The sequence below is a fragment of the Acanthochromis polyacanthus genome, chromosome 15 (assembly GCF_021347895.1).
Source record: "Acanthochromis polyacanthus isolate Apoly-LR-REF ecotype Palm Island chromosome 15, KAUST_Apoly_ChrSc, whole genome shotgun sequence".
In the NCBI taxonomy this organism is placed as follows: Eukaryota; Metazoa; Chordata; class Actinopteri; family Pomacentridae; genus Acanthochromis; species Acanthochromis polyacanthus.
In genome coordinates, this window is record NC_067127.1 from 23428651 (window position 1) to 23456457 (window position 27807).

At 39.0% G+C, this 27807-nt stretch overlaps 1 protein-coding gene across 5 annotated transcripts in view; it reads left to right on the plus strand.

Moving 5' to 3' along the window:
• The first annotated feature begins 3091 nt into the window (after positions 1-3091).
• LOC110957748 (cilia- and flagella-associated protein 46) overlaps positions 3092-27807 on the plus strand; it is a 69186-nt gene continuing 44470 nt past the window's right edge. For 3 of the 5 annotated variants that reach the window (XM_051960094.1, XM_022203938.2, XM_051960093.1), the window contains exons 1-20: positions 3093-3464; positions 3544-3665; positions 5255-5386; positions 5709-5773; positions 6671-6835; positions 7573-7696; positions 8256-8350; positions 11135-11290; positions 11475-11574; positions 11956-12054; positions 12516-12706; positions 15094-15319; positions 15606-15723; positions 17505-17634; positions 18175-18299; positions 18589-18704; positions 20669-20781; positions 21952-22164; positions 22938-23139; positions 25820-25972. In XM_051960094.1, the coding sequence (XP_051816054.1) occupies positions 3416-3464; positions 3544-3665; positions 5255-5386; positions 5709-5773; positions 6671-6835; positions 7573-7696; positions 8256-8350; positions 11135-11290; positions 11475-11574; positions 11956-12054; positions 12516-12706; positions 15094-15319; positions 15606-15723; positions 17505-17634; positions 18175-18299; positions 18589-18704; positions 20669-20781; positions 21952-22164; positions 22938-23139; positions 25820-25972 (2694 nt within the window). In that variant the 5' untranslated portion in view covers positions 3093-3415. Of the gene's footprint in view, positions 3465-3543; positions 3666-5254; positions 5387-5708; positions 5774-6670; positions 6836-7572; positions 7697-8255; positions 8351-11134; positions 11291-11474; positions 11575-11955; positions 12055-12515; positions 12707-15093; positions 15320-15605; positions 15724-17504; positions 17635-18174; positions 18300-18588; positions 18705-20668; positions 20782-21951; positions 22165-22937; positions 23140-25819; positions 25973-27807 lie in introns of all 5 variants that reach the window. The other 2 variants (XR_007947262.1, XM_051960092.1) reach the window with 2 other exon arrangements.

A 27807-nucleotide genomic window follows, 5' to 3' on the forward strand; every position in this document is an offset into this window, starting at 1 on the left:
ATGTGAAATAAACATACATTTGAAATGAATAACAAATCGCTTCTGACTCATCTTGTTTATCTGAATGTGTGTTTACAATGAGCATCCTGGGGATAAAAACATGGGAGCTACGGTCTTTTGGGTTTTTGCTTGTATTCGTGTCTGGAAACTGCTGGTGATTAACGTAATGTCACTACTGGCCGTGCATTGTTTATCTTTGTTCTCCACCTTGGTGCGCATCAGTGCTACTGACAAGGTTGTGTCATGTGGTTATATCCTCATTAAATGTGGCTGGTGTCTGTGCTCTGGACTAGAGATAACTCACAGACACAGCTCATGGATCATCACTTAATGGCATTTCAATTTCCTTTCTCAGTTTACAAGAGACCATGACCTAAACAGGGCACATTTCAGCAAAACAGTGTTTATGATGGTGTGTAAACACAAGCTGAATGGAGCTAAAATCTGCTATTGAGCCCTAACTGAAGCTTAACATTTATTCATTGGATTGAACTTCAACTCTTCAGTTCTTTAAATTAAATTCTGAAAAGAGTCCAGGCTTGTTATTCATGTAGTCCAGGGCAGTTTCTCTTTGCGAACACGAGCCATTCCTGGAGCTGCTCCAACGACAGTAAATTAAAGTCAGATATTGCGGTGAAAATGCCCCGGTTGCCTGTTTCTCTGGAATACTGGCATATATCCTGTCTTATAACTGCTATTACTTTTATTTTATTTAGCTATTTTGGGTCAGCATTTCCACAACCTGCCTTGACATTAAATATTGAAGCCTTGTTTGCAGAGTTTTATGAAAGATTTTTTTCATAGTTGGCAGATATGATTGAATGTAATCAGATTACAATTTTATATATGCAATATATTACATAAATTCTCATCCACATGATAAATACCACAGTGAAGATTTGTAAGCAATGTGTACAATAGGAAAGGTGTATTGTTGTAGCACAGTGGATGACACTTTGAACAAACACATTAAGCATCTTAGGATCCTATTTATCATCATATAGCACCATCTGTGCTGGCCAGATTGTTTGGCTACTAACATTGTGAAGCCAGTCTGACCACCTTGTGGAAGGAATTGAATATATTGCTGACGTAAAACCAACTGATTCCGATGTATTTCAGGAGTAATTTAAGCGTTATTTTTTTCATGTTTAAATGAACAATCACAGTGCATTTAATAAATGAAAATGCACTTGGCTGTGTCACTGAAGTTGGTGCAGTATTACAAAGATCATACTGCATACTTATGTGATGTGTCTTGAATATGAATGCCTCACCATATCCCTTCCAGTGGCCCATTCCTGGATATTTTGTGCATCATCCCCCTGAAATGTCCACAGTTTCAGCATATAGGTGTTTCTCTTTCAATTAAGAATGCAGTAAAGCCCACCTTCATTAGCAACAGCACTGTATGACATGACAGTTGTGAAATCAGTAACAACACATAAAAGCATCAACTCACACCATTAAGTAGGTCAAGTGACAGAGGAAAATCTCTTACAGAAAATAATTATATATTTCACACTGAAAGCCATCCCAAAGGGTGAATATTCTCTTTGTGTGTATTTTTAGAGAGATCCCATGATGAACTGCTTAACAAATTTGCTTGAGGGCCACCGAGGAGCTATCTATTCTGCTTTGAAATACTGGCAGGTAATACGCGATTCTGTCAATTAAACCTCCAGCTAGGAATCCCAGGTCCATTAAGAGGAGAGCTGCAGCATTTTGCCTTGCTCCACTACTTTGTCCCCTGTCACATCAGAGGCAGTATCTGGTTTGACCAAGTAAATTATATTTGCACACTGAGTGGCCTGATTTCTAATGATGCACTTTGAAGTTGAGACCACATTCATGAAGAGGTATTTATTTTGTACAAGTATGTGTATGTGAGAGGGAGGAGTCCTTTTTTTAATTTTAATATTTGTCATCTTTTCATTTTTTATTTATATTTTTTGGAATGAATGTATTTCAAAAATATATTCTTAAAGTATGCATCCAACATGACATTATGCCAAAAGAGAAATTTTATCTACTGCAGTGACAGCAGGCTGGCCCGGGGTGGCCATCACAGACTAAAGTCACACCAGAACCACACATAAAGCTGTGAAACCTGCTCGAGTTCTACACACACATACTCGTAGAACTGAATTGTATCCATTCACTACTATTTCTTCTGGTAGAACTTTTGAGCAGAATACTTTCTCTGATAATTTTGTTCTCATAGAGATGCATCATAGCAGTAAACCTCCCATTCAACCACATACAACGAAGTAGATCTGATGAACATTTTACACAGATTTTGTAGCAGTTCAAAGATTGTGTTTTTTCATAAAAAAGGAGTATAGACAGTACAAAGATGCACCTGTTTTCATATGTAAATCAAGATTTGTGTATGTTTTTATCATTTAAAGTGTATATGTTTTAGGTTTCGCTGTGAATTTAGTTGAAGCTGTTGCACAGACTCTTAAAGACTGCAGGGATGAAGGGTAATTTGAACTACGGAACAATGTAAGACTGACCCAGAACCTGCAGCCACAAGAAAGAAAAAAGGCAGGATGGACAGAGTGTGTTATCTCAACTACGTGGGTGTCCTGAATAAAGGGCACTTTTGATCTAAGGGTAAATTGCCATTATCCTCTGTACCTTATGAAGAATTAAAACTCATAACTAACTGTTTCAGATTTTAAATCAATTGAAAGTTACATAATTAAAACTGCGCTGTGTGTGAGTTCTCAAGTTTTTCTACATTGTAGTCTTACCTGCGTAACAAAATCATATGGGTAAGAGACCAAACAATAATCGTGAATTATTTGCATGCAGTGATTTGATGAAAAATTTTTAACAAGACATTGCAGTGTATGCAATCTAAATGTGAGTAAGGTTGTCAGTCTAGCCACCCTTTTAAAATGTCTGGCGCCACCACTGAAACAGTGAGCTGTTTAATGTCTGACTACTAGTTAATTACATTTTATGATGCAGACAGTTCATCAAGACAATAACTTGTATACATCCGCTCTGGTGAAGCAGAGTTTCAAACACGTTTGTCCCATGGGTGTTCCCGTAGTGCAAACGTGGTAGACGCTAGAGACGGTTGCTTAGCAACACTTCCACACTACAAACCATGGATAGTTGCTTGGTTAAAATCTAGCGACTCCGTAGTTAATGGCTATTTCTTAAACAGACTACCAGTTAAGTAGTTTTTTTTTTATATAATGATGCAGAATTAACAAATAGCCGCATAGTTGTTGTAGTGGTTCAATAGTTTAGCGTTTTTGTCGACTAACAGGTTACACGCACCTGTGAACTTTTAATGGCTAGCATTAGCATTAAACTGACCAATATTACTGTGTAGCTAGCTACCGTTAGCTAACACACACTGAAATACTACCGGTATACTAGTTAACTTTAACTGAACATGGACCTGGATATTCGTCAGTATCTTGCAAAGGCAAAGGAGCACCAAGGTTTGTTGTGTCATTTGCTACTGTTGTTAAGGGTGTGAAGAGGTGTGAAGGTTTGCTGCACTCATCGTGTATGTTTCAGACTCTGGAGCTCTGCAGTCAGCTTACCATTTGATCCAGAAAACGACAGCAGCTGGAAGCAGCAGAAGAACTCCACGTATTTCCTCAGACTCGTACGTCGTTTGTGCAGAAGAAGCTCTACAGGTAACAGAGGTTGGGATGATTTGCTGCAGTAGTGTCTGGTTATGTTTCAGCAGAGCCATTTTTAAGATACACCGAGGTCACGAGTCGCAGCCTCTGAATAGAAGTCGAGCCCAGTGTTTAGCCTGAACAGGGGACGAGAGGACATGGTGTATTTATGCCTTTGGTTTGCACAACATGCTTTTAAAAATAGAGACCGGTTTTGTGTGGTGTTTTACGAAACTAAATTATTCAGATTTTTCATTCTTACAACAGAGGAATTATTCCGTTCAGTTCTACTGAAAGAAATTAAAATACATTATATCATACAATAAACATGTTCTTTAAAAATTCAGTTATCAGCTTTGTACAGAATCATGTATAGACTTAAATTGAGGACAGCACGGTAGATATATGCATAGGCCTGCATAGTCAGCATCAGATGTATGAAAGACAGCAAAATGAGAACACATGCTCTGACTGTACTTTTAGCATTGCTGTGAGGAGTGTTTTTATGTAGTGAGGAGTTCATGGCTGCTGAGATGTCACATAAGACATAATGCTTCAAGCAGCCTCCAAGAATGAAAGATTTGCATCTAAGTGATGGAATACCGTAAAAATGTATTAGCATGTTCTGTGGAAGTTCGTAATTTTTTCGTCACATCATTTATTGCTATGCATTATTGTATAATGTCACTATAAGTCAGAGATGACCTACTGGGTTTGACTAAATAAAGCAGAGCCTTGATCCTTTTGAGATTGCTGTTATTGTGATTCCCTGATGAAAACATTGTGGTGATTTAAAAAAAAAAAGCCTGTTCAGTACCCCTCTGCTGGAAAAGTCTTATTTTAGATCTCATTTTCTCATTGTTTTCATAAAATAACTTTAGTTAGCTTAATCTAAATATTCTCCCAGCAGGGAATAGTAATGACTATTTACTAATGTAGACAGAACTATCCAAAGGCAACAGAAATATATTTGAATAATGAAACACAAGGATATTCCATATTGTGATTTGTTCTTTCTTCTCCCCTGTATCGTACAGCAGGTTTTCTGTGAAAATGCAGCTTGCCTTGAAGTGTCAGGCTTAAGTGAATACTGAATTAGCCCTCACCACCGGTAGAACTACATTGCCATACTCTTCAGTTTTCCAGAGAGTCATAAATATTCCACTTGCATGCAGACATTTCCTGAACACCCTTATCCATTGTTCATTACTGTCGGATTTCACTTATTTTATGAATCTCTTACAGAAGAAAAAAATGAAATATTTCATACACAGTCATAGCACAATTAAAAGCTTACTATGTGCAGCTTTAACGATCTCCCGTCGCAGGACTGTAGTTTTTTGAATGAACACCACCTTGTGTGAATTTATTTGACAATTTACAGGAGACAGTATGTATCACTGCACTAAGGGCACCATCCTGCATTAAGATAGTTTCCTTGTCATGCATAAAAAAATGTGCCTCTCACATACATTATGCCATTTCTGAATAGTTTTGATCATGCATCAGACTCAAGAAACTTCCAGTTACACAGTCTAACTGCAGATGAGGTTTAAATATTTATTTAGTTTGGCCTTTATGTCTCTCTTTCTGCGTGTTTTCAGCTGGGCTGTTTGGAGATAAGCGCAGCATGTCTAAAGATGTACTTTGAAGGGAATCCGCCGGCTAATCAATTTTTGTGTCGAGCCTACCTCTGCCAGGGCCAGCTAAAGTCTCCGCCGGCCACTGGGAGTGTGGTGAGGACAGTAAATTGGACACGTCTCCTCAAGGGCTTTGTGTGTGTTTGTGTTTCTGTGGTAGTGTGGTATGTACACACAATTACTGTAGGGATACACTGTACTTATTTTCACAAAAAAAATGAAGCAGATGCCCTAACTTTGTAAACAAGCTTTAGTGATTTGGCCCTTGTTTGAATTTTTTAGCGCAATTTAAAGTCTTGTTTTTTTGTTTTTTTGTCAGACTACGGCCTCCTTTGAATATTCTATTTCTACTCTCTTTTGTATGTTTCCATGATATGACAAGTTCTCATTTACCCTTTTGCATTATTTTCTATTTTAGGAAGACTTTGAAGAGGCTGTGATGTGTTTTGTGAAAGCAACTGAGATTTCAAAGCGTGACCCAAGGTATGCAACCTCTCAGCAGTGTGCTTGGCTTTGTTGTTACAGTGTCAAGAAAGTTGACCATTTTATGCTGTGTACAGTTGATCATCTCTGATATTGTTTGGCAGTTGCCCCTATAGTGCCAAAGTGCTCTTGTAAAAGACGTAATGAAAGTGAAATATGCCCCACAGGGAGGGCTTTTTTTGTAGCTATGGTAGATTGCTTTCAGTGTGCTGCACAGAAATATTTTAAGAATTAATGGTTTGATTGAACTAAATAACATTGTTGAAATATAACATGATTTTCATGCTTCGCCCTGACCCCTTATTCACAAGTGGATCATATTCAGCATGTGTTCTTCATTTTAACAGCCAACTTAAAGTATCTGAGAGCAGGGTGAAAGAGGCGAATACATTTAGCTGTAACAAAAAAAATCATGATTGATAAGTTCCCTTTGTTATTTACTTTGAAATATGTGCTTGGAGATTACTGGCTTAGCCTTTGCAGGCAATCAGCACTGAATCTCTTTGCTAATGAACTCATAACCTGTCAATGAAAAGGCCTAATGTGCAACCCCAATGATACCAAAGGGAATACATATCTAATCCATCCAACCCAGATGAATGCACAGCACATTCTCTGGTGCATAAATTAGCCGCATTCAAACGGTCTACTGGCACAGTTTTTTTTCCAAAACAGCGCTATGAATTCATAAATTTCACTTATTGAGCTTAACAGGGCGCTCTGCTGTGGCTCATTGTACAATTCTTAACTCGCAAACATTTGCAAATGACAGGACTTCTGCTTACAGACCTGACGTCTGGTCTGAATGGGGCTATACTAAGAGATGAAATGTTTTGCATGTGTATCATATAAATAATGCACCATTCTGTATTTACTCTTTATGCGTGTGCATCACAGATACCACTTCATGGTGTTCAATGCCTCAGTGCTGTACTGCCAGACAGTGCATCCTCTCCTGCAACCGGGGCGATGCCTCCACCTGGTCCCCTCCCTCAAACAGGTGGTGCAAAGTCTGGAGGAGGTGGCAGACCAAGATTACAACTGGAGGGCTGAACTCATGATGCAAGTGACCCCGCTATGCTCTCTTATTCATCTTTCTTTAATATGTCAGTTTCAGATTCCCATCCATTCTCTGCCAGATTCATGAAGCTGATGTGCAGGGCTAATTAACCAGCAGTTCATTTATGACCTCGGTTTTCCAGCTCCCAAGTTAATTAGTTGCCTTTTAGTCATGTTCAGAGTGGAGAATCTGTTCTAATGTAAGCTGTTTAATCATTCTCTCCCTTGACACCTCGGACCCAAATGTTAGTTTTGTCTTTGTTCAATGAACAATTCGAGTACCACTCCTGGACAGTGTAATATCAGTCAAGGGGTATTAGAAGGATCAGGCACAGTATGTCTGGCATGGGCAGCATTCATCCGTGGCAGATAGACTGGCCAACAATCACAGTTTCTTTTGAAAGGTTACTACAGTAATTCCAGTGCATGGTCTGATTTGAACAAAATATGAAAAACTCTTCAGTATAAAGCAATGTAATTCCAACGCAAACAACATACTGACCTTAGAGACTCAGTGTCAACAACAGTGAACATTATAAGTGTCATAAGGGGAAGCTATTATGTTGGATTGTACTGGTATATTGATTGGATTGCGTTTACGGATAAAGTGATTCTATTCTATTCTATTCGAGTAGTTTTGTGTACGTATAGTAATAAACTGGGAACTTGGCATATGGCGCTATATAGACTATGAAACAACATGATCAATGTCCATATGCCTGCTCTCTGTCTCTTTACAGGCACCTAGTCAGATGCCTTGTGGACTCTGGGAACGTTGAGGAGGCTGAAAGTTTTGCCAAAGCTACAGAGGAATTTATCAAGCTGCATACTCCACATCTTTATCAAAGACTCTTTACATTACTGGTAAACAGTGTGCTGCATGCGGAGTAGTTATCTTGGTAGTTTGCATATTTTAACTGATTAAGAAAAGCAACCGTGCATCAATCTTTGTGGTTATTTTTATCATGGTTAATAGGTTTTTAGGATGTTCAGAACTATCCGAATCCAGAAAGGGCATTTAATCTTTAAAAGTTTCTGAAAATCTAAAAATCCTTGAAATATGAAAACACACCGTTTTCAGAAGATATTGTCAATAAGTTTCTGACTAACTTGATACCAGTTTATCACAGTTGGCCAACGGTGATACTTTCTGAACATGTGACAGTCAAATTGTCTGCATGGAATACAGTACACAGCTACACTTTTAACTAAAGGTTTAGCCCATTTCTAACCTGACCCTATTTATACAAATGGCCCATGTCTTATACTAACCTCAAAAGAAACTATGTGGACTAATTTTACTGCCATTATTTGAGTTAAATTTGAAATGCAATAAACATTTAACATCTAATCCTAACCCTAAACATTTTTGTGAATCATTTCACGATGTATAAAGTGTAACGTCTTACTTTTCTCTTCATAGGTACGACACAAGCTGTCACACAGTGATGCCCTCCTTGAAACAAGCAGGCAATGCATTACCTTAGACGTCATTTTCAAAATACAGGAATTTAAAAAGTAAGTTTCTGTGTTGCATTTACATTAAATGTAATTTGGCTTTATTGACAAGAATTTGCAAGAAAAAATTGCCTTTAATATCAAAGAGAAAACACATTTTTCCAAAATCATGTAAATTACTTAAAAAATATATAAAGTAAGGCAAATGGTTGTGTAAATATTCACCCTCTTCAGGTCACCATTTAGTTTATACACCTTTGGCTGCATTCATACCACTGAGTCTGTGTGGATTTGTCTCCATCAGTCTGAACATCTGGACACTGAAATTTTACCTCATTCTTCTTTATAAACCGTTCAAACTCTATCAGATTCCACTGGGATTATGAGTGAAGAGAACTGTTCGGGTCCAGACACTAATTCTCAGTTGGATTGAGGTCTGAACTGTGACTCGGCCTTTAGACCATTCACCTTGTTGTCTTTGGATCATTTCTGTGTGACAGCTTTTGCTGTCTGCTTGGGGTTGCTGTCTTGCTGGAAAACAAATCTTCTCCCAAGTCGTAGTTCTCTTGCAGACTGAGTCAGAATATCCTCCATGATTTGGTGATGTTTTTCAGCAATCATGTTCCCCTACACCTTCACAAGCCTTAGAGGGCCTGCTACTGAGAAACATCCCGATATCATGATGCTGCCACAACCATGCTGGAGATGGTGTGTTTGTTGTCATGTGGCTTGTTTCGTTAGCCTAGCCGCGCTAGACAACCCACGGCAATGAATTTAATTCTCTGCCAGGGTGGGTCTAGTTACCCTCCATAAGGCTCGAGGTTGGATTCTCCTAAAACTGGCCGGACGAATCACCATGAAGTGTAGAGTCAGAAGGCGGGCGTAACTAAGTGACGACAGAGGCGCGACGATTCTGACAGAAACAACCAGCGCACAATAAACAGTTATCTTTCGACTCGGCTTTGGCCACAGCCCTTAAAGATTTGAAGCTAAAATTCAACTTGAAAGATAAACAAAGGACGGCACTGAAGTGTTTCATTGAGAAGAAAGACATATTTGGACTTATGCCGACGGGATATGGCAAATCCTTAATATACCAGTTGGCTCCACTGGTTGGGAAGCTAATGGGACTTAGCCACAATCCTGCGCAGTAGGAACTACGTCAGCCTATTCGTTGCTCTGATTGGTTGTATACCTACCCAATTGCTGCAGAGTGATTTGATAGACAACCTTTTAGCCCGCCTCCCTCCCTGTCAAGCGTGCCTAGACCCTTGCGTCTTCAGAACATGGGTCTAGCGCGGCTAGGCTAGTGTTTCGTGCCATCAGACCAAAGAAGTTTCTTCCACTTGACCTTGAAATGTACCACGTGTGTTTGGGTGAATACCAAGCAAGATTTCATAGGAGTCTTTTTCAACAGTGGCTTTTTCTTTGCCACTCTTCCATGCAATTTTGCCAAGTGAAGAACCTGGGAAACAGTTGTTGTATGTACAGTCTCTGCCATCTGAGTCACTGAAGCTTTTAACTCCTTTAAAGTGGTCATAGATGTCTTAGTGGTCTTCCTCTTGCCTGGTCATTCAGTTTGTCAGGACGGCCAGCTCTAAGCAGATTTAAACAAGTGCCATACTCCTAACATTTCTTAATAATGGATTTAACAGTTGGAAATCTTTTTGTAGCCATCCCCTGACTTATACTTTTTAGTCATCTTTCCTCTGAGTTGTTTGGTGTGTTCTTTTGTCTTCGTGTTGCAATTGTAGCAGGGATGCTGATGAACCAGAGACTGTACCTTCCAGATACAGGTGTTTCTAGACTACAGTCATTTGTTGACAGACATCAGCTGCACTCGGGTGATCTCCATTTCACTAGCTGTGACATCAACTAGCTGGACCTCTGAAGATTATGCCAAATTATATTAACCATTCTTTCATGTATAAAAACAACAACAAGGTGAAGCATCCAAGAGGGGTGAATACTTTTTATAGGCATTGTGGCTGGATGAATTATTGTTTTTGTGCTTTTATGATGAAAGCACATTCCATCTATCTGCTGCTAAAATAAACAAGTTCTACTCTAGCTGTAGTTGTCCACAAAAATAAGTCCTTGATCTGCTTGAATAATGTTTGCTTTCAATAGTTGTGGAGGCAAGACTGTGTTTGAACATGTGCTTTTGTGATTGAGTGCATGTTTACTGTTTTTAGAGCACTTCTCGCCAACAATAAAGGCAAGCTGAGTCATAAACTTTACTGTTTTTGACCCTTCTAAGGGTTGTGTCATACCAAAGTTATATTTTGTGTGATTTTTGAAGTCTTATTATTCTGTGTTGCTATTTTTTTAATATATTTGCCATGTTTTTTTAAGCTGTAAGACTTGCAGTGGGATTTTTTGTTGTGTTTTTGATCTTTAATCTTTTTTGCCTTAAGCTAACTTGCAAGCTCTGCAAACATTAAACCTAGGTCAATGGGCCAGTGATTCACCGGCTTGTAGCTCAGCCTGCAGCTTCTCTAAGTAAGCAGGTTTAGCTTGCTGGCTGCATACATTGATAATATAGCACCATGTCTTCTGGTGGTGAATACTGTCGTACAAACCCAACCACCCACCACTTTTCTGCAGGCGTGTACTCAACATGTCAGAGCTCCTTATGGCTCTTCGTTTCAGCTATAAACGTAGACAGCCTGACTCAGTCAGACCCAGCCATCGTCAGCACCATATAGGTTATTTTGCCTAAGGTTCATGCACTGCTTGGTGTGAGTGTATTAGAGGGAGAATGAAAACACAGATGCATGTAGTCTTGGATGCGCACATTTATGTATGTTAATGTACACAGACAAGTCTCTCTGTTGTTCACAGCAGGCTAGAAGAAATTAATGAGGACGAGCTGACAAAAGAGGATTCCACCAAGCTTGAGGAGATTTTCTATCTCTTGGTGGATTGCACCAAAGCACCCGCTACTCCTGTGAACTCTGGCCCTCCTCAGAGCCCATCATTCGTCCTGCCGTCTGACAGGTCTGTGACCCAAAGTATTCTGATCAAATCTCCTACAAGATTACTTTTGTTGCTCCCCGTCCTCTTCCTAAACCTCAGACTACCATAACCTCACAAATGAATATCCCAAGGGCAGTACACAGCTCAGATTACTGTACTGAAGTGTTTTGAACTGTATAAATTATGCTTTATCTGGGATTTGCAGAGTTGCCTTCCTCCTGGAGTTGGCTCTGCTGGCCTTGCAAGTGAAGCATCAGAAAGTGGCTGCCGACTGTTTGAAAGAGCTCAAGTTGGTGGGAGAGGCTGTGAGTGTCCGATATTCTCTTAAAACCTCAGGCAGCTGTAGCAGTAGCTTTAACTGTACATATTATAGAAATATGCAAATTTATGCATGGAGTTTGACATCCCCTTGTAAGTACGAACTTGACAATAGATGAAATTAATTATCTGGGCTTAAGAGCTAAAGAGATTACTGCGTTTTTACTTTCTGAAAGTAATTTTTTTTTGTTTGTTTTTACTTTTGCTTTTTGAGGGAATTGCACAGAATGATAATTAGCAGCAGTGCATGTATGTGATTTTTTTTGGTTTGAAAAAGATGGTAATGCTAATTTATAGATTTGTCATTCTATCCTCAGTGCATCACTGAACACTGATTCCTGATATCACATGTGTATTTATCTTTTTAGAGTATTGGCCAGCGCATAATAATGGAATGTGTCAACTGTGAAATCAACCTTCTGAAGAAAGAGGCGAAGATGAATGAGTATTCCAAAGCCAGTGTGGAGGTGCTCGATCGTATACATGAATTATCAACCGTATCCTCCTGCCACGTTTTAATGCAAGCAGTGAACCTACTTGCACAAGCTTGATTAACTGTGAATAACTGCTTGTACTTACTGTAATCATGTTGCTTGTTTATAGGCTAGAAATTCCTCTTCACTTGAAGAGGTGTCCCAGCCTTTAATGACCTGCTAGTTCATTTAAGTTTCAGTGAAGAATTTTAATTATCATATAATCACCTGAATACATTTCCTATAGTTTTACTGTGCTAACAAGAAAAACAGTCTCCGGGGAAGTAGGATCACGCAATCATATAATCTTCTTTCATAGCATGCTGTGAAAACTGTCACGTTTAAGAAACTGGCGCATTTACCATATTCAGTCTAAGTATACCTGCCAAGTGATAGAAGTGTTGTGCCGTCATAGCTACAGGAGAGATGCTCAATCTGTAGTTGTTGTCCCACAGGCCCGACTGAAGGAGATAGGCAGGTTGGATCAGTGGTTGCAGACTGCAGTGAGAGAGGGGGACCCTCAGGCTGTGCAGGCAGTTTGTGTTACCCAGTGGAACGTCTGCCTGCCCCTCTTGCAGCGCAAAATTAGGAAACGCATCAAAACACCTCTGCTCAGGGTGGCCGAAGCACTGGAAGACATGCAAAGGTTTTCAACTTTCTTTAAATTCATCATAATTTGACATGGTTATGCGTGTATGTCTGAGGAATTTTCGGTTTGCATGTACTTGGTTTTCATGGAGCGTACACACAGACAATACATTAAAGGAAAAACCTGACTGATTGGCCTCTTCAGTGAAGGCATTTTGTGGCTCTCTTATGTTGTGGAGGGCATTGTGCTGGCGTGGTTTGGGTCTGCTTTATGATACGTTGAAACATTTCCATCTTGGTGGCAGTGGTCTCCTATAGGATGACAATTTCTTCATCCATAGAGCCCTAGAGGTCAGTGTATAGTTTGAGGAGGACAGACATGATGTAGATCATATGCTGTAGCCTTTTCAGCCATCAGATCTCAACCCAACTGAACACCCATGAGAGATTTTGGACTAGTGTGTTAGACAGTGGCCTCCACCACCATCATCAACAAACCACTGAAGGAATATCTTTTAAAAGAATGGAGTTCCAGAGAATTCTAGGATCAACACCAAGGCACTTTGATACTGTTCTTTATGTGGTAGCCCAACACCTTACTGAGACATTGCATGGTGGTTTATCCTTTAATTTGTCACCTGCCTGTGTGTTTGAATGTGTAATGTAGCTTAGTTTATAGAAACAAATTGACAAAAAGAAAAACTGTGGCCAAATTAAATATTAAAACCTAAAGGTGCTCTATTTTTAAATATAGTTTATGGCACCCTATCAGATCATTTTCACAAGAGGGCCTATATATTTATATATATATGTATATAACAGTCATAATTTTTAATCATTCTTTCTGGTTTTGGGGTTCATGCAGTAAATACAGTAAAGTCTGAATTCACCAATAGAATGTTTTCATACATGCATAGTAACATTTACAGTGGGATCCAAAAGTCTGAGGTAGTGTAAGAAAATGCATTTCTTTTATATTTGTTTAAAAACATGTAATTACAACTAATTATTTTGTTTAAAAAATTTAGTGAAAAGTGAAAAAAACACCACTACTTGGCGTTCTCTTGTTAAGTAGTTCTTTAAACACAATTCTTCCGTTTGATAAATCTAGTGCCGTTTTTTTCTTTGTAAAGGTAGTATTGATTTGGTTAAGGTTCCAGCTTCAGAGCATCAAAACACCCCCAGCGCTGAATGTTCTGAGTACTGTGTTTCATTCTGTTCTCTTGGTCTCCTTACATAAATGCTCCTGTTACTGCCACCAATTTCTTGGATTCATTGCTAATTAGGACTTTTTTTCCCCCATCCTTCACTTTGAAAGGCTGCTCTCTCCTGGCCCACTCCAAGCGTTTGGCCTTGTTTTCCCTCCTGAGAAATGATATAAAGACTCGACTGGTCCTCTGAGACACTACTAGACAGCGTTCTGTTGACAGTTGTTGACTGAAGTCTTGCATTCTTTATTTAGCAAGTACTGAATCTGTGTAGAAGTTGCTTTTCTAGCTCTTAGTTAACAAAGCTTGATGTATTGATCTACTGATGGTGTGCTCACTTTTGGTCTGCCTGATCCTGCTTTTTGTTCAACTGATCTAGTTTACACAGAGTGTCTTAGATTGCCATGCACTGCTGCTTTAGAAAAATTCAGTTTATTCATTTCAATTGAATTCAGTTTTGTTTATAAAGTGCCAATTACAATTCAAATCGTCTCAAAACGCTTTGCAGAACTCATACGCCATCTGGGGTTAGGAGGAGTGGAAGAAGAGGGGGGTGGGGAACAAGGAACATATCACAAACAATCGGATACATGCATGATAAGATGATACATATAAAATATAAGCTAACACTGAAACTGATTCACAAGTTTACTGTTGTGGTGTAAGGGTCTGGCAATAATGAAACTACATTTATAGCGGGCAGTAAAATTCAAACAGTGTGTAGGTGAGCATATCAAGTATAGTAAGGGCGATGCAAAGTAGAGCGGTGGAAATGGGCAGTTGCAGGAGGGAAGGGTGTCCCCGGCCTTCACCCTAAGCTGACTTAGGGTGAAGGCCGGGGACACCCTGGACAGGTCACCTGTGTATCACAGGGTTGCACATAGAGACAAACAATCACATCACATTCACACCTACGGACAATTCAGAGTCGCCAGTTTACCTCTACATGTTTTTGGACTGTGGGAGAAAGCTGGAATACCCGGAGAAAACCCACGCATGCATATGGAGAACATGGAAAGTCCACATAGAAAGATCCCAGGCCGGTTCGCAAACCGGGCATCTTTTGGCTGCAAGGCAGCAGTGCTAACTACAGAGCCACTGTGCAGCCTGTGATTTACAAGATGATATGTGTAGAAATCATTAATATCTTCCAGTTTTGAACTAGCAGACTTACAGATTTTTGTACCATCACAATGTATCAGTTCATACTAGAAGTGTTTGTGTGTTATTTTAACAGTATGCTGCTCGAGATGCGCTGTCAAGTCCACTCAGAGCTGGCAGCAATTGAAGAGGAGGAGGGGCGCCTTGAGGCTTCTTTGACTCACCTTCAGAAAGCCATGCTGTTGGATAACGGGACACAACAAGAACGCCTGTCATCAGCTTTTCGCCTCTTACAGCTCAGGCGGACGCTCTTCGAGACACCTCCCCGGACTGAGGATAAAGCCGCCATGCTTATGCAGCAGGTTTTCTGCCCATTTTTCAGACTGTGCTACATTACACAATGTTACAGCTCATTTAAAACTGTGGAGGGAGAAGAATTAAAAAAAACAAACCTGTTGATATCACAGACAGGAACAGCAAAGGAGATTCACCTATCCTCCAAAACAGAATATTTGCATAACCTTTGAGTGTTCAACTGTCCACTTAAATGCAATGTGCAACTTTAATGAGGCAAAATAAGTGTAAATGGCATGCCCAATGAAATAACTTTAGTGTTCTGTACAATAACTCTTCTGTGTCTTTTTTTAGGCCAAAGATATGCAGCCCCAAGATACGACAAATAGTCGTCCTGTTCTTGTTGCTGCAGGTCTCCTTTTGGCCCCTGATGAGTTTCAAATAGTCCTGGATGCTGATGACACCTCAAAAAGTAAACATTTCTCTTCATCATTTTCACTTTACACTAAGTTACACTGACAGTTGCTTAGCCTATGTCTGATTTGCAAGAAGCTCTTCTCTTGAAGCTTGAAATACAGATTATTAACGACTGTTTTATCTTCACCGGGAATCATATGTTTTACTAAAGCTTCATAAATAGACAGTTTACTGACCTGAAAGGCGTTTTAACACTGCAAGAACTCAAAATTTTCCCACTTGGTTTAAGATAAATTCACTTAAATGACATTTCAGCAAGATGGAGGGACTAGTTTTAAGACAGTGCATCTTAAATGTCCTAAGTAAATGTTCTGCTTTGTGTTAATTTTACTTAAAGTTAAACTGAGTACCTTCAGGCCGGTCATTTTAATCTGTTGCTGTGTACATTTCGTTCAGCCTTTTACTTGCTCTGGTCTGTACTACTGCTCAAGCTAGTATTTCGTTCCGCTCAACTCTCTCACTGTCTCTCCCTCTTAACTTTCTTTCGCTGTGTTGTGGTGGCTTTTGTACACTGACTGTATTTTTGTATTTTCTTTGAAGTTCATTTAATTAGCCTTGTTGCATGAATAACATAAAAGGGCCTACAGACCATGAATCATTATAAATTATTGAATGATCAAACATTTATTGTAGCCTTTAAACTGCAGCATGCATAAATATTCCAAAGCAGCATGACTTTCTAAGCTTGGTGATCCAAGATAAATCTGGTTGATCTGTACTGACTGAGCCCTTCTTTACTCGCACCTGGAAGACAATCGGTTGTGTCGGTTGTGTAATTCGGTGCTGCCTCAGTAAAGCAGGCCCTCATTACACCCAGACTGAGTGCAAATTGAATGAGCGTCACAGACAACAATGGGTGTGATTTGCTGCTAACTTTGTAACTTCAGTCACCACATTTGATTAGAAGTGGTTTAAGTGGCCAACTTTGTTGCGAGGTTGTGTGCAGTTTCTCAGAGAAACCACATTTAGAGTGTTTTTAGTGTTGCCCACAGTGAAGCCCAATCGACTGTAGATCTGGGAGCAGAAGAGCCTGAGCTTGGGGAGAGCCTTTGATCTCAGACTTCTTCCAGGCTCCTTGGTCCTCAGCATCAAATGAACATTCAGCAATCTTAATGACCCAGGGAAGAAGTCTGACAGCTCGTCAAAGGGTTTCTCCTGCAGGCACTGGTTAAAAGCTTTGGTCCCTTGAGGCACCTCTTGTTTTTGTCCATGAACCTCAAGTATCCCTTAAATGAAGACACTTAATCATTGTATTCTGAGCTTCAAAGCCTGCACACAAAGCAACTATTGAGACTGGAAGAATTAATTAACTGCAGTTTGCATGGTTGCTGCAGTTTGGTATTGTTTCTCAGATGTTCATCAATGAGCGGTGTGTGCATGAGAGTGTGTGTCTTTGAACTTTCAGGGTGAGCACACATGCACTGGAGCATTTTGTGCCTCCACTCACAGTCACAGACCTCTATTCATAATTCAGTCCACATAAAAAGCGCTTGAATACCCTTGGTGCTGCAGAAGGGTTTCAGTGTAAATCTGGAATATGCTTCTGTCTAAACTGATTTCACTGTAGTCAGTAACACCACAGTGACAGTCTAAATAAGTCATTTTCTCTTGTATCACCTAGAAATGACAACATTCTCACTTTGCACGTGCTCTGGATCTCTCCAGAATTCATTTAGGCTTGATCTTTTGTTAAACTTGGATTAAGGCATGATTAATAGAAAATGCAAATGATTTTCCAGTATGACTTATGCATGCAGTACTTCAACAATTGTCTAGTTCCCGTAGGCAGTCTTGGATCTGGACCAGTGGCTCACCTCGCTGCTATGGCTCAGCATTACTCCACATCAGTGGAAAAAGTGAACGGACATCTGGCCAGACAAAGCAAAGACACAAACGACACAGAGAGGTGTGTGTTTGTACATGTATTAATTGTGCCTATATGTGTATATGTATGAAAGCCTTTCTCTCCATTCTTTTGCCAGCGTAAAATTTTGCTCTGAATTATTTTTAGCTGTCACGCTTCCCAGAAACCCAGTTGGAAAATTGCCTATATAATCAGACTTTTCTGGCTCATTGAATTTATTACTGCTTGCTTTTACTGAACATCAGATATTAATGAATGTTTGATCTGTTGGTCTTCTCTGAAGTTAAAGTTGTCTTGTGACTACAGGAGTCTGCACCCTCCCATTACATCTTATTCACAGCGCATTGTTGATTTCCCAATGTCTGCCCCTATCATTACTGTTGGAACATGTGCACATCAGGGATGGCAGGCTTAATAGTCAGGAGAGTGTTGTACCATCAGGACTTTTGAGCAAATTTTTATTATTCATGACCCTACTAACAATTTTAGATGACATACAATGTGTGATTATGCCCTTGCTCCAACCTCCACCGTCTAAAAAGGAGTCATCTTGAAGTTTTCTTTACATCTTGGCTGTTTCAGAGTGATGTTGTGGGCAACATTAGCAAAGACATCCAGGAAACAGGAAATTTGGGATGTGTGTCGAGCTGCTTGTCGATTCTGTCTACTTTACGATGATGGGAGATGGAAAATTTCCAAGACTGACAGTAAGAAGATGAATAATCCTAAGACTGACCATAAGATAACATAAATATTGCTCATATCAAGGAAGAATATTCTCATTTCACTGTCTAAACCAGATTCATAATAATATAACTGTTCTGATATACACTTGTTCTAATGTGGTTGTAAGTATTCAAATAAAAAGTAATAATTTACATTAAACAATGCTTGTAATTGATGTAGTAGTGTATATGTCATTTTTCTAGATAATAATAAAGGAGGATTTGAGGATTTGTGTTACTGATAAATTTCATATCACTGATTTCTCTCCAGAATATAGCTGTTCAGAGGAAGAAAGCAGTACAGAACGTCTTCACAGTTGCAGTGGAAGCCAAACATGCGTACACGTGTTGCGCCTTTTAGCTGAAATTCGCTTCATCAGTGCTGAGGTATGTTCTTACTAACTCAGACCTCCTCAGACACACAGGCAAACTTATTACCTGCTATCTTCCAACAGCTCTAATGAACTGTGACATATTTCACTTCACTCTGACTGTATACAGGCTGTGTTTACAGATAAAAATAATACAACTAAAATAGAACATGGAGCAAAGACTTTAATCTGTAATGTCATCAAAAGCCATCTTTGATACCAGTCATGGCTTAAAATAAAGCTGTATTTGTGTTTTTGATATGCATATATGCTTTTTTCTTTAATTAATACTTGTATGCACAAAGAGATTCTGACCATTAATGTTCTTTTTCATTTTTCATTCCTGCCAGCAGCAGGAAAAATAGCTTACAATGCCTGTAAAAAATATTCACCACGCTTGGATGTTTCACCCTTTTGTTGCTTTTATACATGAAATCATAGTCAATGTAATTTGGCTATTTTGACAAGAATTTGTAAATTAAAAAAAACTGTGCACTCAAAGAGCACAATAAGCAGCCAAGGGTGCTCAGTGGTTGTATGATTACTGACAGATAAATCCCAATAAGTCCCCAGTGGTGGATATGTAGTAGGATCATCTAGGAAAATCTGTTTTCACTTTGGTGTTAAAGAGGTTTAGGTATTTTTATTTATTTATTTATTTTTGCAAGATCTTGTCAAAAATGACAAATTATATTGACCATGATTTCATGTATACAAACGGCAACAAGAAGCAACAAATGGGTGAACATCCAAGGACATCCAATCTGACACAGATTGCAAATTTATGTACAGTAAAACATTTTGTCTCTTGATTTTATCTATTTTAATCAAATAGTCAAGCATTTTTCTCGACTAAATGAACGTTAAATTCCATCATGTCAGCAAGGTCATTACAGGGCGCACTCAGTTTATGTTGATGGCTGACATAGCAGAACATATCACGACACAACGCAGACAGCAGTGTCATCGTATTTTGAATTACAATTCTAGCATCATCTGCCCTTGAAAGGGTATTGTGTATGCAGTATATTAAACACTGAAATTGAGTAGATTCATATTCCTGATGTACATTCAGTACAATGACTATTGAACTTTCAACCGACACAAACATGTTTTTCTGGCTTCGATTATGAAACGAGGCCACACTTTATTTGTCCTTACAGTAGAGACACAGTATCCTTCACCTGTCTTGCTTTCATTGCGACCCTTTTCTATTATTGATGTTAATGTATGTACTTTACCAATGACAGAAGAAAGTCTGAGCTCACATTTTCTGGTCTGCCAGGTTTTACACTATTTGGACTAAAACGGTTTTTGATGTGTTTTTTTTTTTTTTTTTTAGCTTGAAATGTTCCTTTGGAATATAACATGAGGAACAAACTTGTTGGGGTTTTAACAAGCCCTTGAAGTAGATGTTGATTGGTCTGAGTCAGAGATTGTTGATCTTGCCTTATGAGCTTGTCTTATTGTGTAATCCCACTTCTCATCAAGCCTGCAGCTTCTTTATTAAGTCTATAGAGATGTTAACTTGACAGCACTTTGAAGAAAATGGAGACAGCTATCCACAGCAACGACATGACCTTGCCGAAGCTCTTGCTCCTCTCATTTATTCTTCTCTTTGTTCTATGACACACGTTTTTTTTTTGTGTGTGTGTGTGTGTGTGTGTGTGTGTGTGTGTGTGTGGGGGGGGGTTCTGAGTATTGAGTGACAATTCATTAAAAGATGTTTTCCTCTACATTTGATGATGAAGGCCAGTTCCTCTTTTCTTATCTGAGTTGTCCACCACTGAAGTAACATGCTCAACAGTCATTTCTTTTTTCTTTGATCTGTACAGCTTAACTTTAACACTTCCAGAGAAGGTGTCATTCCCATAGTGGGTGGTCTTCTCTTCTCCTTTTCTTATGAAGTTGTCGAGACTGTAAGTCATCCATAATATTAACTTTCGATGCTGAGAAGTTAATGTATTCTGTCATGCTCAGGCCACCATCCAGAAGCTGCTAACACAGGGGGTGCAGTTTAACAGCCCTCCTGTCCCTCCACACGAGAGAGGGGTTTGTGTGTCTGAAGAAGACCCACACTGGGTGATTTACAGGTAAAAGCACAATATCCACACACATGTCAGTGTCACAAAACTTGAATATTTTGCATGTTTTTTTATATCTACTGTCTAATTTCTTCTTGATAGTTTCCATATAAAATTTAATATTTTTTCATTTTAAGTCAAAATCAGTAAATGCTATGACATTATGCATGACCATAATTAACAACTGGATATTTTATCTTCCATTTGTAATTATTAATACGATCACAGTTGTGACAGTTTGAAGTGAATTATTCTACACTAAAATGTAACTCGGAGTCAAAGTGGCATTTTTAATGGGGTGATGAGTGACTCTTTTAAGGTGAATACATTTACAGAACTTGTGAGAATAATGGGGTGTGGCAGCAGTAACAGTCTATCTACAAACTGTTACCTAAAACAGGTTCAGTTGCCTTATGTTTTTAACCAAAACTACACACAAAATCTAAATTCATTCGCATACAAATTATGTGGTAAGGCTTCTAACATTAGCTGCGATGTTATCTTTGTTAAGGACCTAAATGTTGCAGAAAGTCCACTACCTGAACTGTGCTTTTTACCACCTCCTCAAGCCTTTTACAGCAGGATCAGAGTCAGGATGTTCAGGATGGTTATTTTGCTCATTTATTATTAGATTCTAAAATGAACATTGCACTCGGATAGAATCTGCAGTAAGTTAATATCTTTTGGCTTTTTATGTATTTTACTTGTCTCACAAGAGGACAGGAGTCTTAATAGCCTATTTTCTACATTAACTTGACAAGGCCTGATGCATGACATTCAGGCAGTGGAATTGCTGCACTGTTGTGCCAAAATGTGCTTGAAATTTATCTCCGGCATGTTATAACACTATGAGAGCAGACAGCTATTACTGTCCAGGTGCTCAAACAAATTCTGGATGAATGCTGCATTAAATCTAATTTGACACTGACTCTTGTGCATAAGAATCTTTTTGAAAAGCATGCCACTTGTGTTCAGCCACAAAATAATAAAAGAAATTACACACATTTTTTTTTTTTTTTACAAAAACATGAAGCGTTTTAAAAATTCATCAACTTTTTCACCTGTAGTTACATTATTCCCAGAAACAGCAACATGTAGGCCCTATACTATCTTTCTCTCTCACACACAAACGCTACTTTCTCTGTGCCTTTCCCACTCTCTACTCAATCTCTCACCCAGAGATTGGATCCAGGCTCTGTCTGCCTACGCCACCTCCAACTTCTTGCTGGCAGGGGAGCTCGGAGCAGAGATCAGGGAGCCGTGGGTAGTGGTGAATGCAGCCATTTACCTGTGGAACTATAATAGCCACTTGCTGGCAGCTGGGGAATACCAGTGCCTGCTGCCCACCTTCCAGAATCTGGTGGAGATGCTCCAAAGGACAGAGTTCACTGGGTAGGCCACGTCTCTAAATTACTGTTGCTGCGCTGTTTTACTAGAGGATATATTATACCTGTTAGAATAGATCAGATGTGAGGTGTGGAGTCTTTGAAGTTTTTTTGCTTCAGTGTTTAAAAAAAAAAAAAGAAACAACCTGCTCCACCAACAATGAATTAAACACTAATATTGTGCAGTTGCTATTGATGTGAACTTTCATCATTCATCAGTATGTTATTCACACATGTCAGCATTTGAGAAACATAAAACATAGCTGTTTTTAGACTGATGACTACACATATTTTCAATTATTCAGTGGGTTTTGAAAGCGTTTCATCAGCCCAGCAGTTGTTTTATCCGCCCTCAGTACACCACTGTGTATATACAAAGCCCTGCAGTTCAGGTGAAATTTTTTCAGCGATAATAGCAATATGTGCACTTGTCCTCAGAAGATCATTTTAGGCACAGTCAAAGTCGACTCATGAAAAGTACAAAATTCATTCTCTATGGCACTCTAGCTCACTCAGAGGAAATGAAACAGTTTAACCTCTGCTCTTCTTTTTTGGGCTGTGGAAAGAAGCTCATGAAACCAGACCAAACTGTCCTTGGGCACCGCAATAATTGTGTGAATTTTGGTGTACAGTGACATTCTCATATAACAATGTAGACAAGGAAACATATCTATTTTTAAGTCCAAGAGCTAAAACAAAGATGTTTGGCCTTCAAGCCGAACTTTCAGCACATATTCTCCCAGATAATGTCAGTTTAGAGCATCCGTTGTGTTGTTTCAGGAACTGTACTCTGTTTGTGCTGCTGTGTGACACTGTGGCCCAGGGGTTGATCCAGCCTCTGTCTGGACCAGACAGTACTGAGCTAGCTCCGGTAGGAGACAAAGGCAAAAGCAGAGCTGAGAAGGGGATGGAGAAAGCTGCCAGTGTCCATGGGGCTGCCTTAGACCCTGCTGCCCTGCAGGATGTACGCAAGGCATTGGAGGTATGTCAATGTCTGTATGTGGGAGTGAGATGAGGGGAATAGGCATCTGTGTGCAGCTGTGTATTTCTTAATGTTTTATTAATTGGATTTAATAAATGTCAGTACCATAGAATAGTAGCCTAGCCACGCTAGACCCAGCTCTTAAGACACAAGGGTCTAGGCACGCTTGACAGGGAGGGAGGCGGGCTAAAAGGTTGTCTTTCAAATCACTCTGCAGCAGTTGGGTAGGTATACAACCAATCAGCGCAACAAATAGGCTGACGTAGTTTCTAGAGCGCAGGATTGTGGCTAAGTCCCATTAGCTTCCCAACCAGCGGAGCCAACTGGTATATTAAGGATTTGCCATATCCTGTCGGCATAAGTCCAAATACGTCTTTCTTCTCAATGAAACACTTCAGTGCCGTCCTCTGTTCATCTTTCAAGTTGAATTTTAGCTTCAAATCTTTAAGGGCTGTGGCCAAAGCTGAGTCGAAAGATAATTGTGCGCCAGTTGTTTCTGTCAGAATCGTGGCGCCTCTGTCGTCACTTAGTTATGCCCGCCTTCTGACTCTACACTTCATGGTGATTCGTCCGGCCAGTTTTAGGAGCATCCAACCTTGAGCCTTATGGAGGGTAACTAGACCCACCCTGGCAGAGAATTAAATTCGTTGCCGTGGGTTGTCTAGCGTGGCTAGGCTAATAGAATAGTACATTTTAGTTCGTCTCAGTTATATTATAGTAGCATTTGGCTTTGACCTCAAAAAACTTTGAAGCAAACCAGACTTTGTCAGTGGCAGTCGCATACCACTACTTACATTTATTGCCATCAGCGCATGTATTAAACCCTTTGTCACCTATGCGTCCATTATTTTTTTACAAGATTCTCTCTGATGCCCTGCAGTTTCTAACATTGTGACAAAAGTTGATTGGTAACTTCCTGTGACACTAAATTTGAATGAAACCTCCACACATCATTGCACATTTGCTTAAAAATGCCCCGTCTTACCACAGATTTCGCTTAAATCGGCCAACACCACCACTGATTTGCAAAGCAGGGTATTAAGCCTAAAAGATATTTGCATAAAGATAAAAGGCCTATAACTTGGAACTTCTTTAAGACAAAAGTGGTGATTGTGACTGATTTGGCCCAATACTTCTGTAGGAGATAAGAAATAATCAATCCAGAAGAACACTGGTAAAGTCAGAAGTATTATGTAACATGTAATCATGACAACTCAAACAACCAGAGCTTACACAAATGTCACATTACAGTTCATCAAAGCACATGTAGCTGAAAATCCCTGATTTCTTGGATGAGTTTTGTGGGAGAACCAGTCATGATCATTGCCTATGTCAGTTCCCTCTCAGACTGATTGGGGCATTTTGAGCTTTTTTTCCCCCCCAGTATCTGATCTTTCCACTGTGAAAACAATGTCTGAAAGCTGGAGAAATGATTGGAATCTCTGAGAGGAGCGTGTAGAGGAGTGTGTATATAATCTCTGAATGCAGTTAGCTGGATCTTTTCAAGACGTGTTCAGAAAGTCAAATCTTAATCTTTTGTGCAGATGCATTATGTATGCAACCGTTTACACACTGGCAATTTTGGGAGGTTTTACATGTTCAAATCCACATTTTCATTCTCCAGACCTCAATTTAAAGCATCCTAGCCAGCAATCAACTTTTTAAGCTTTTATTTTTTTTATCAATTATGGGTGCATTTTTGCTTCATTTAGACAGTGACCTATTTTATAAAACAACTGTACACATAGTATGTACTTCAATGTTCATGTTTTTCTTGTGCTTTTGATCAGAATATTTCTAATTGTACTTCAGCTATTAAGTACAATATGTCAAAAACGTATCTCAGAATAGACAAAAACACAAAGAAAGAAAGAAATCTATTTCGCATTAGTACAGTCTCTGCACTCAAGGAAAGAAGAACGAAGCACAGATATTGTTTAGGTTCTGTATGTGTAAGCACACGCATATTTCTTATATCTGTGTATAAGAAATATGAAGCCTTTTGTCAGGAAGCTACTATGGCATATGTTGATGCATCAGTGTACACTTCGGGTACATTTTGTTATTTTCTACATTTTTTGATCCATGCTACCATGCATGCAGACGCATACATACACATTCACATGCATCTTTCATGACTGGGTTTCTTTGTGCTCGTGAAGTCTGATCTCTCCGTTCTCTATGCTGCCAATTAAAAACCTGTTTCCTTTCTCTCTTCTATTCCGAGGATCCACCATTAATATCAGCTCTAACTTAAGATGAAAGACACTTTATCAGTGAATTATTAACTAAACTTCATCGTATCAGTTTCCTTTTTGAAGGAGAGATAAAAACCAATCCCTTTGCAAATTATTTTTATAAATAGTATAGCAGGGTCAGGTGCAGTGTCTGACTTGAACAAAGTCTTAAAAAATGTGGAGTCCTTTGTGTATGTCTGCAGCTGACAGCTTGGGCCAGAAAAAAATTCGAAGCAATGAAGATATGTATTGAAATATGTAGTACCTGATAGACCCTTCGATCCACACAGATGTTTTTAATATCATTTAGACCTTTGCAAAGTCTTGCGTATGTTTTGTGTTATGTAATGTTCCAGGTATTGAGCTTCTGTGACTGCTTGTACTGTACCAAGAAATAGCTTAAGGAAAGTTAGCTCATTGTTGTTCTCTCCACTTCCTCCTAGCTGTGTGAGCATGCCCTTCGTATATCCGGTTGCCACATGTCCGGGGAGACCGTCCCCATCGCAGCAAGGAAACAGGTGTTGACCACATGGATGCACATCAAGAGGCTCTTGCATCAACAAATCGGCTCAAAGATGGACACATTTAAAGAACAGGTACCGTTCTGTGTTTCAGCCTAAAACTGTCCATGCTGTTTTTTCTAGGTTGCTTTATCCATGTTTAGAGCCCAGTCATTCATAAGATAATACGTTTTTGCCCAAGATGCCCAGGATTTAGTTCTTTTTTCAAACTGCTGTCTCTAAAATGTTTACAGCATAAAAAACACATTTGAAACTTAAGAAACATCTTAGTCTGAGCTCAGACTACAGGAACTTTAGGTCACTTTATCCCTGTTTTACACCTACCGACAATCGGATAAGTCTGGTCAGGGATCTTGTTCTGAAAGTATGCTTGGTCCAATTTATTTGGCAATGCAAGGGATGTACAGATTCAGTTTGAAACCTTTTGAACTGTGTGCACACTCATCAAGTTGACCTGATGATATCAAACATATTTGCTATTAATCAGGATGTTAGTAATATCACGGTAGCACCCGTAGCAGAGGACACTGTTGCCAAGCAAATTTAAACATTCTTGCCCTTGATGCTTGAAGATTAGTTACTGATATTAAAACTGATTGAAATGAACAATCCATGTTGATCTCATCTTTCTAACCGTTTTCTCATCTAGATTAGTTTAACCTTCTGCTTTTGTTTTTTTTCTCTCACTTCAATGTAATATTATTGTTGTTTCAAGTTGTTGCTTCACAGTCTCCATTATGTGTACACTGCTCACTGATGCTCCCACTACCATGATAATCTTAATATTTTGTCATGTGTGATGTGTCATTATTTTCCAATCTTGCAGTGTATATATATATATATATATATATATATGAGAGTAGCAAGAAGAATATCTGTGGAGTTTCTTCTTATGTGTGTGATGCAGCACAATTTAAAATCAGTTTTTCTGGGATTTTAAAACTCCTGTAGTTTGACTCTGACCTTAGCTGGTATTTTAGAGCATTCACACAGTTTAGAATGCAAATAATATTCAATTTATGCACTAATACTTAGTAACATTATTACTGGAAGGCTGACCTTGTTTATAATAATCCTGGAGTTGTAGGTTGCTCCATGGTCCGTGGATGCGTCATGGTCCATGGCTTAATTTAGAGGTCATGCTGATGAGGCTTTGAACTTCACATTTTGCACGCAAAACTGCACATAAGGGTTATAATTAGAATCAAAGTGGGATGCAGTCTGAATCTGATTTTATTTTCAGAGGTAAGCAAGCTATATATGTTCAGTCTTAATGGCCTATTCTTGTTAAATAATTCTTGTTGATTAGTTTTTCGAAGAAAGGACACAAAAAACAGAAAGGTGGTTGCATTAGCAAAACAACAAATGCAAGGTGTTGTGTTCTTACTTCTTTTACAATTAACAAAATTACAAACTAATGTCAGAAAAAGAAAATTCTGCAGCAAAAAAACTTCAGAAGTCAAGGTGTCTGTGACTAAATTAATTGGAAATAGAGTCACTGGCTTGCAAACACTTCTGAAATTCATCACGAGAGTGAGTGACATGATGAAACTTTACATTGCTGATGTAGACACTATCAAAGTTTTCACAAATCTCCATATATTTTCCCATGTTGCAGTCACACATCTCCACATCATAGCTGCTTTTTTTATTTGCATTTTACGTGTTAGCATGTGCATGTACAGTAAATACGTAGACACCACAGGAAAAAAAAATAGAGTTTGTCTTGAGTTTGAAAGTTTACTTGAGTTTTATTTCTCTTCATTGGAAACAAGCACAAGACTGTTGGAAGACTCTGCAATGAGTTTGGTGTATAATTTTCTATGTAGCTCTAAGAAAACACTTAAAAATAAAGAACTTATTTAAAATATGGAGAATTTGTGATCACTGTATCACTGCATCTGCAGTTT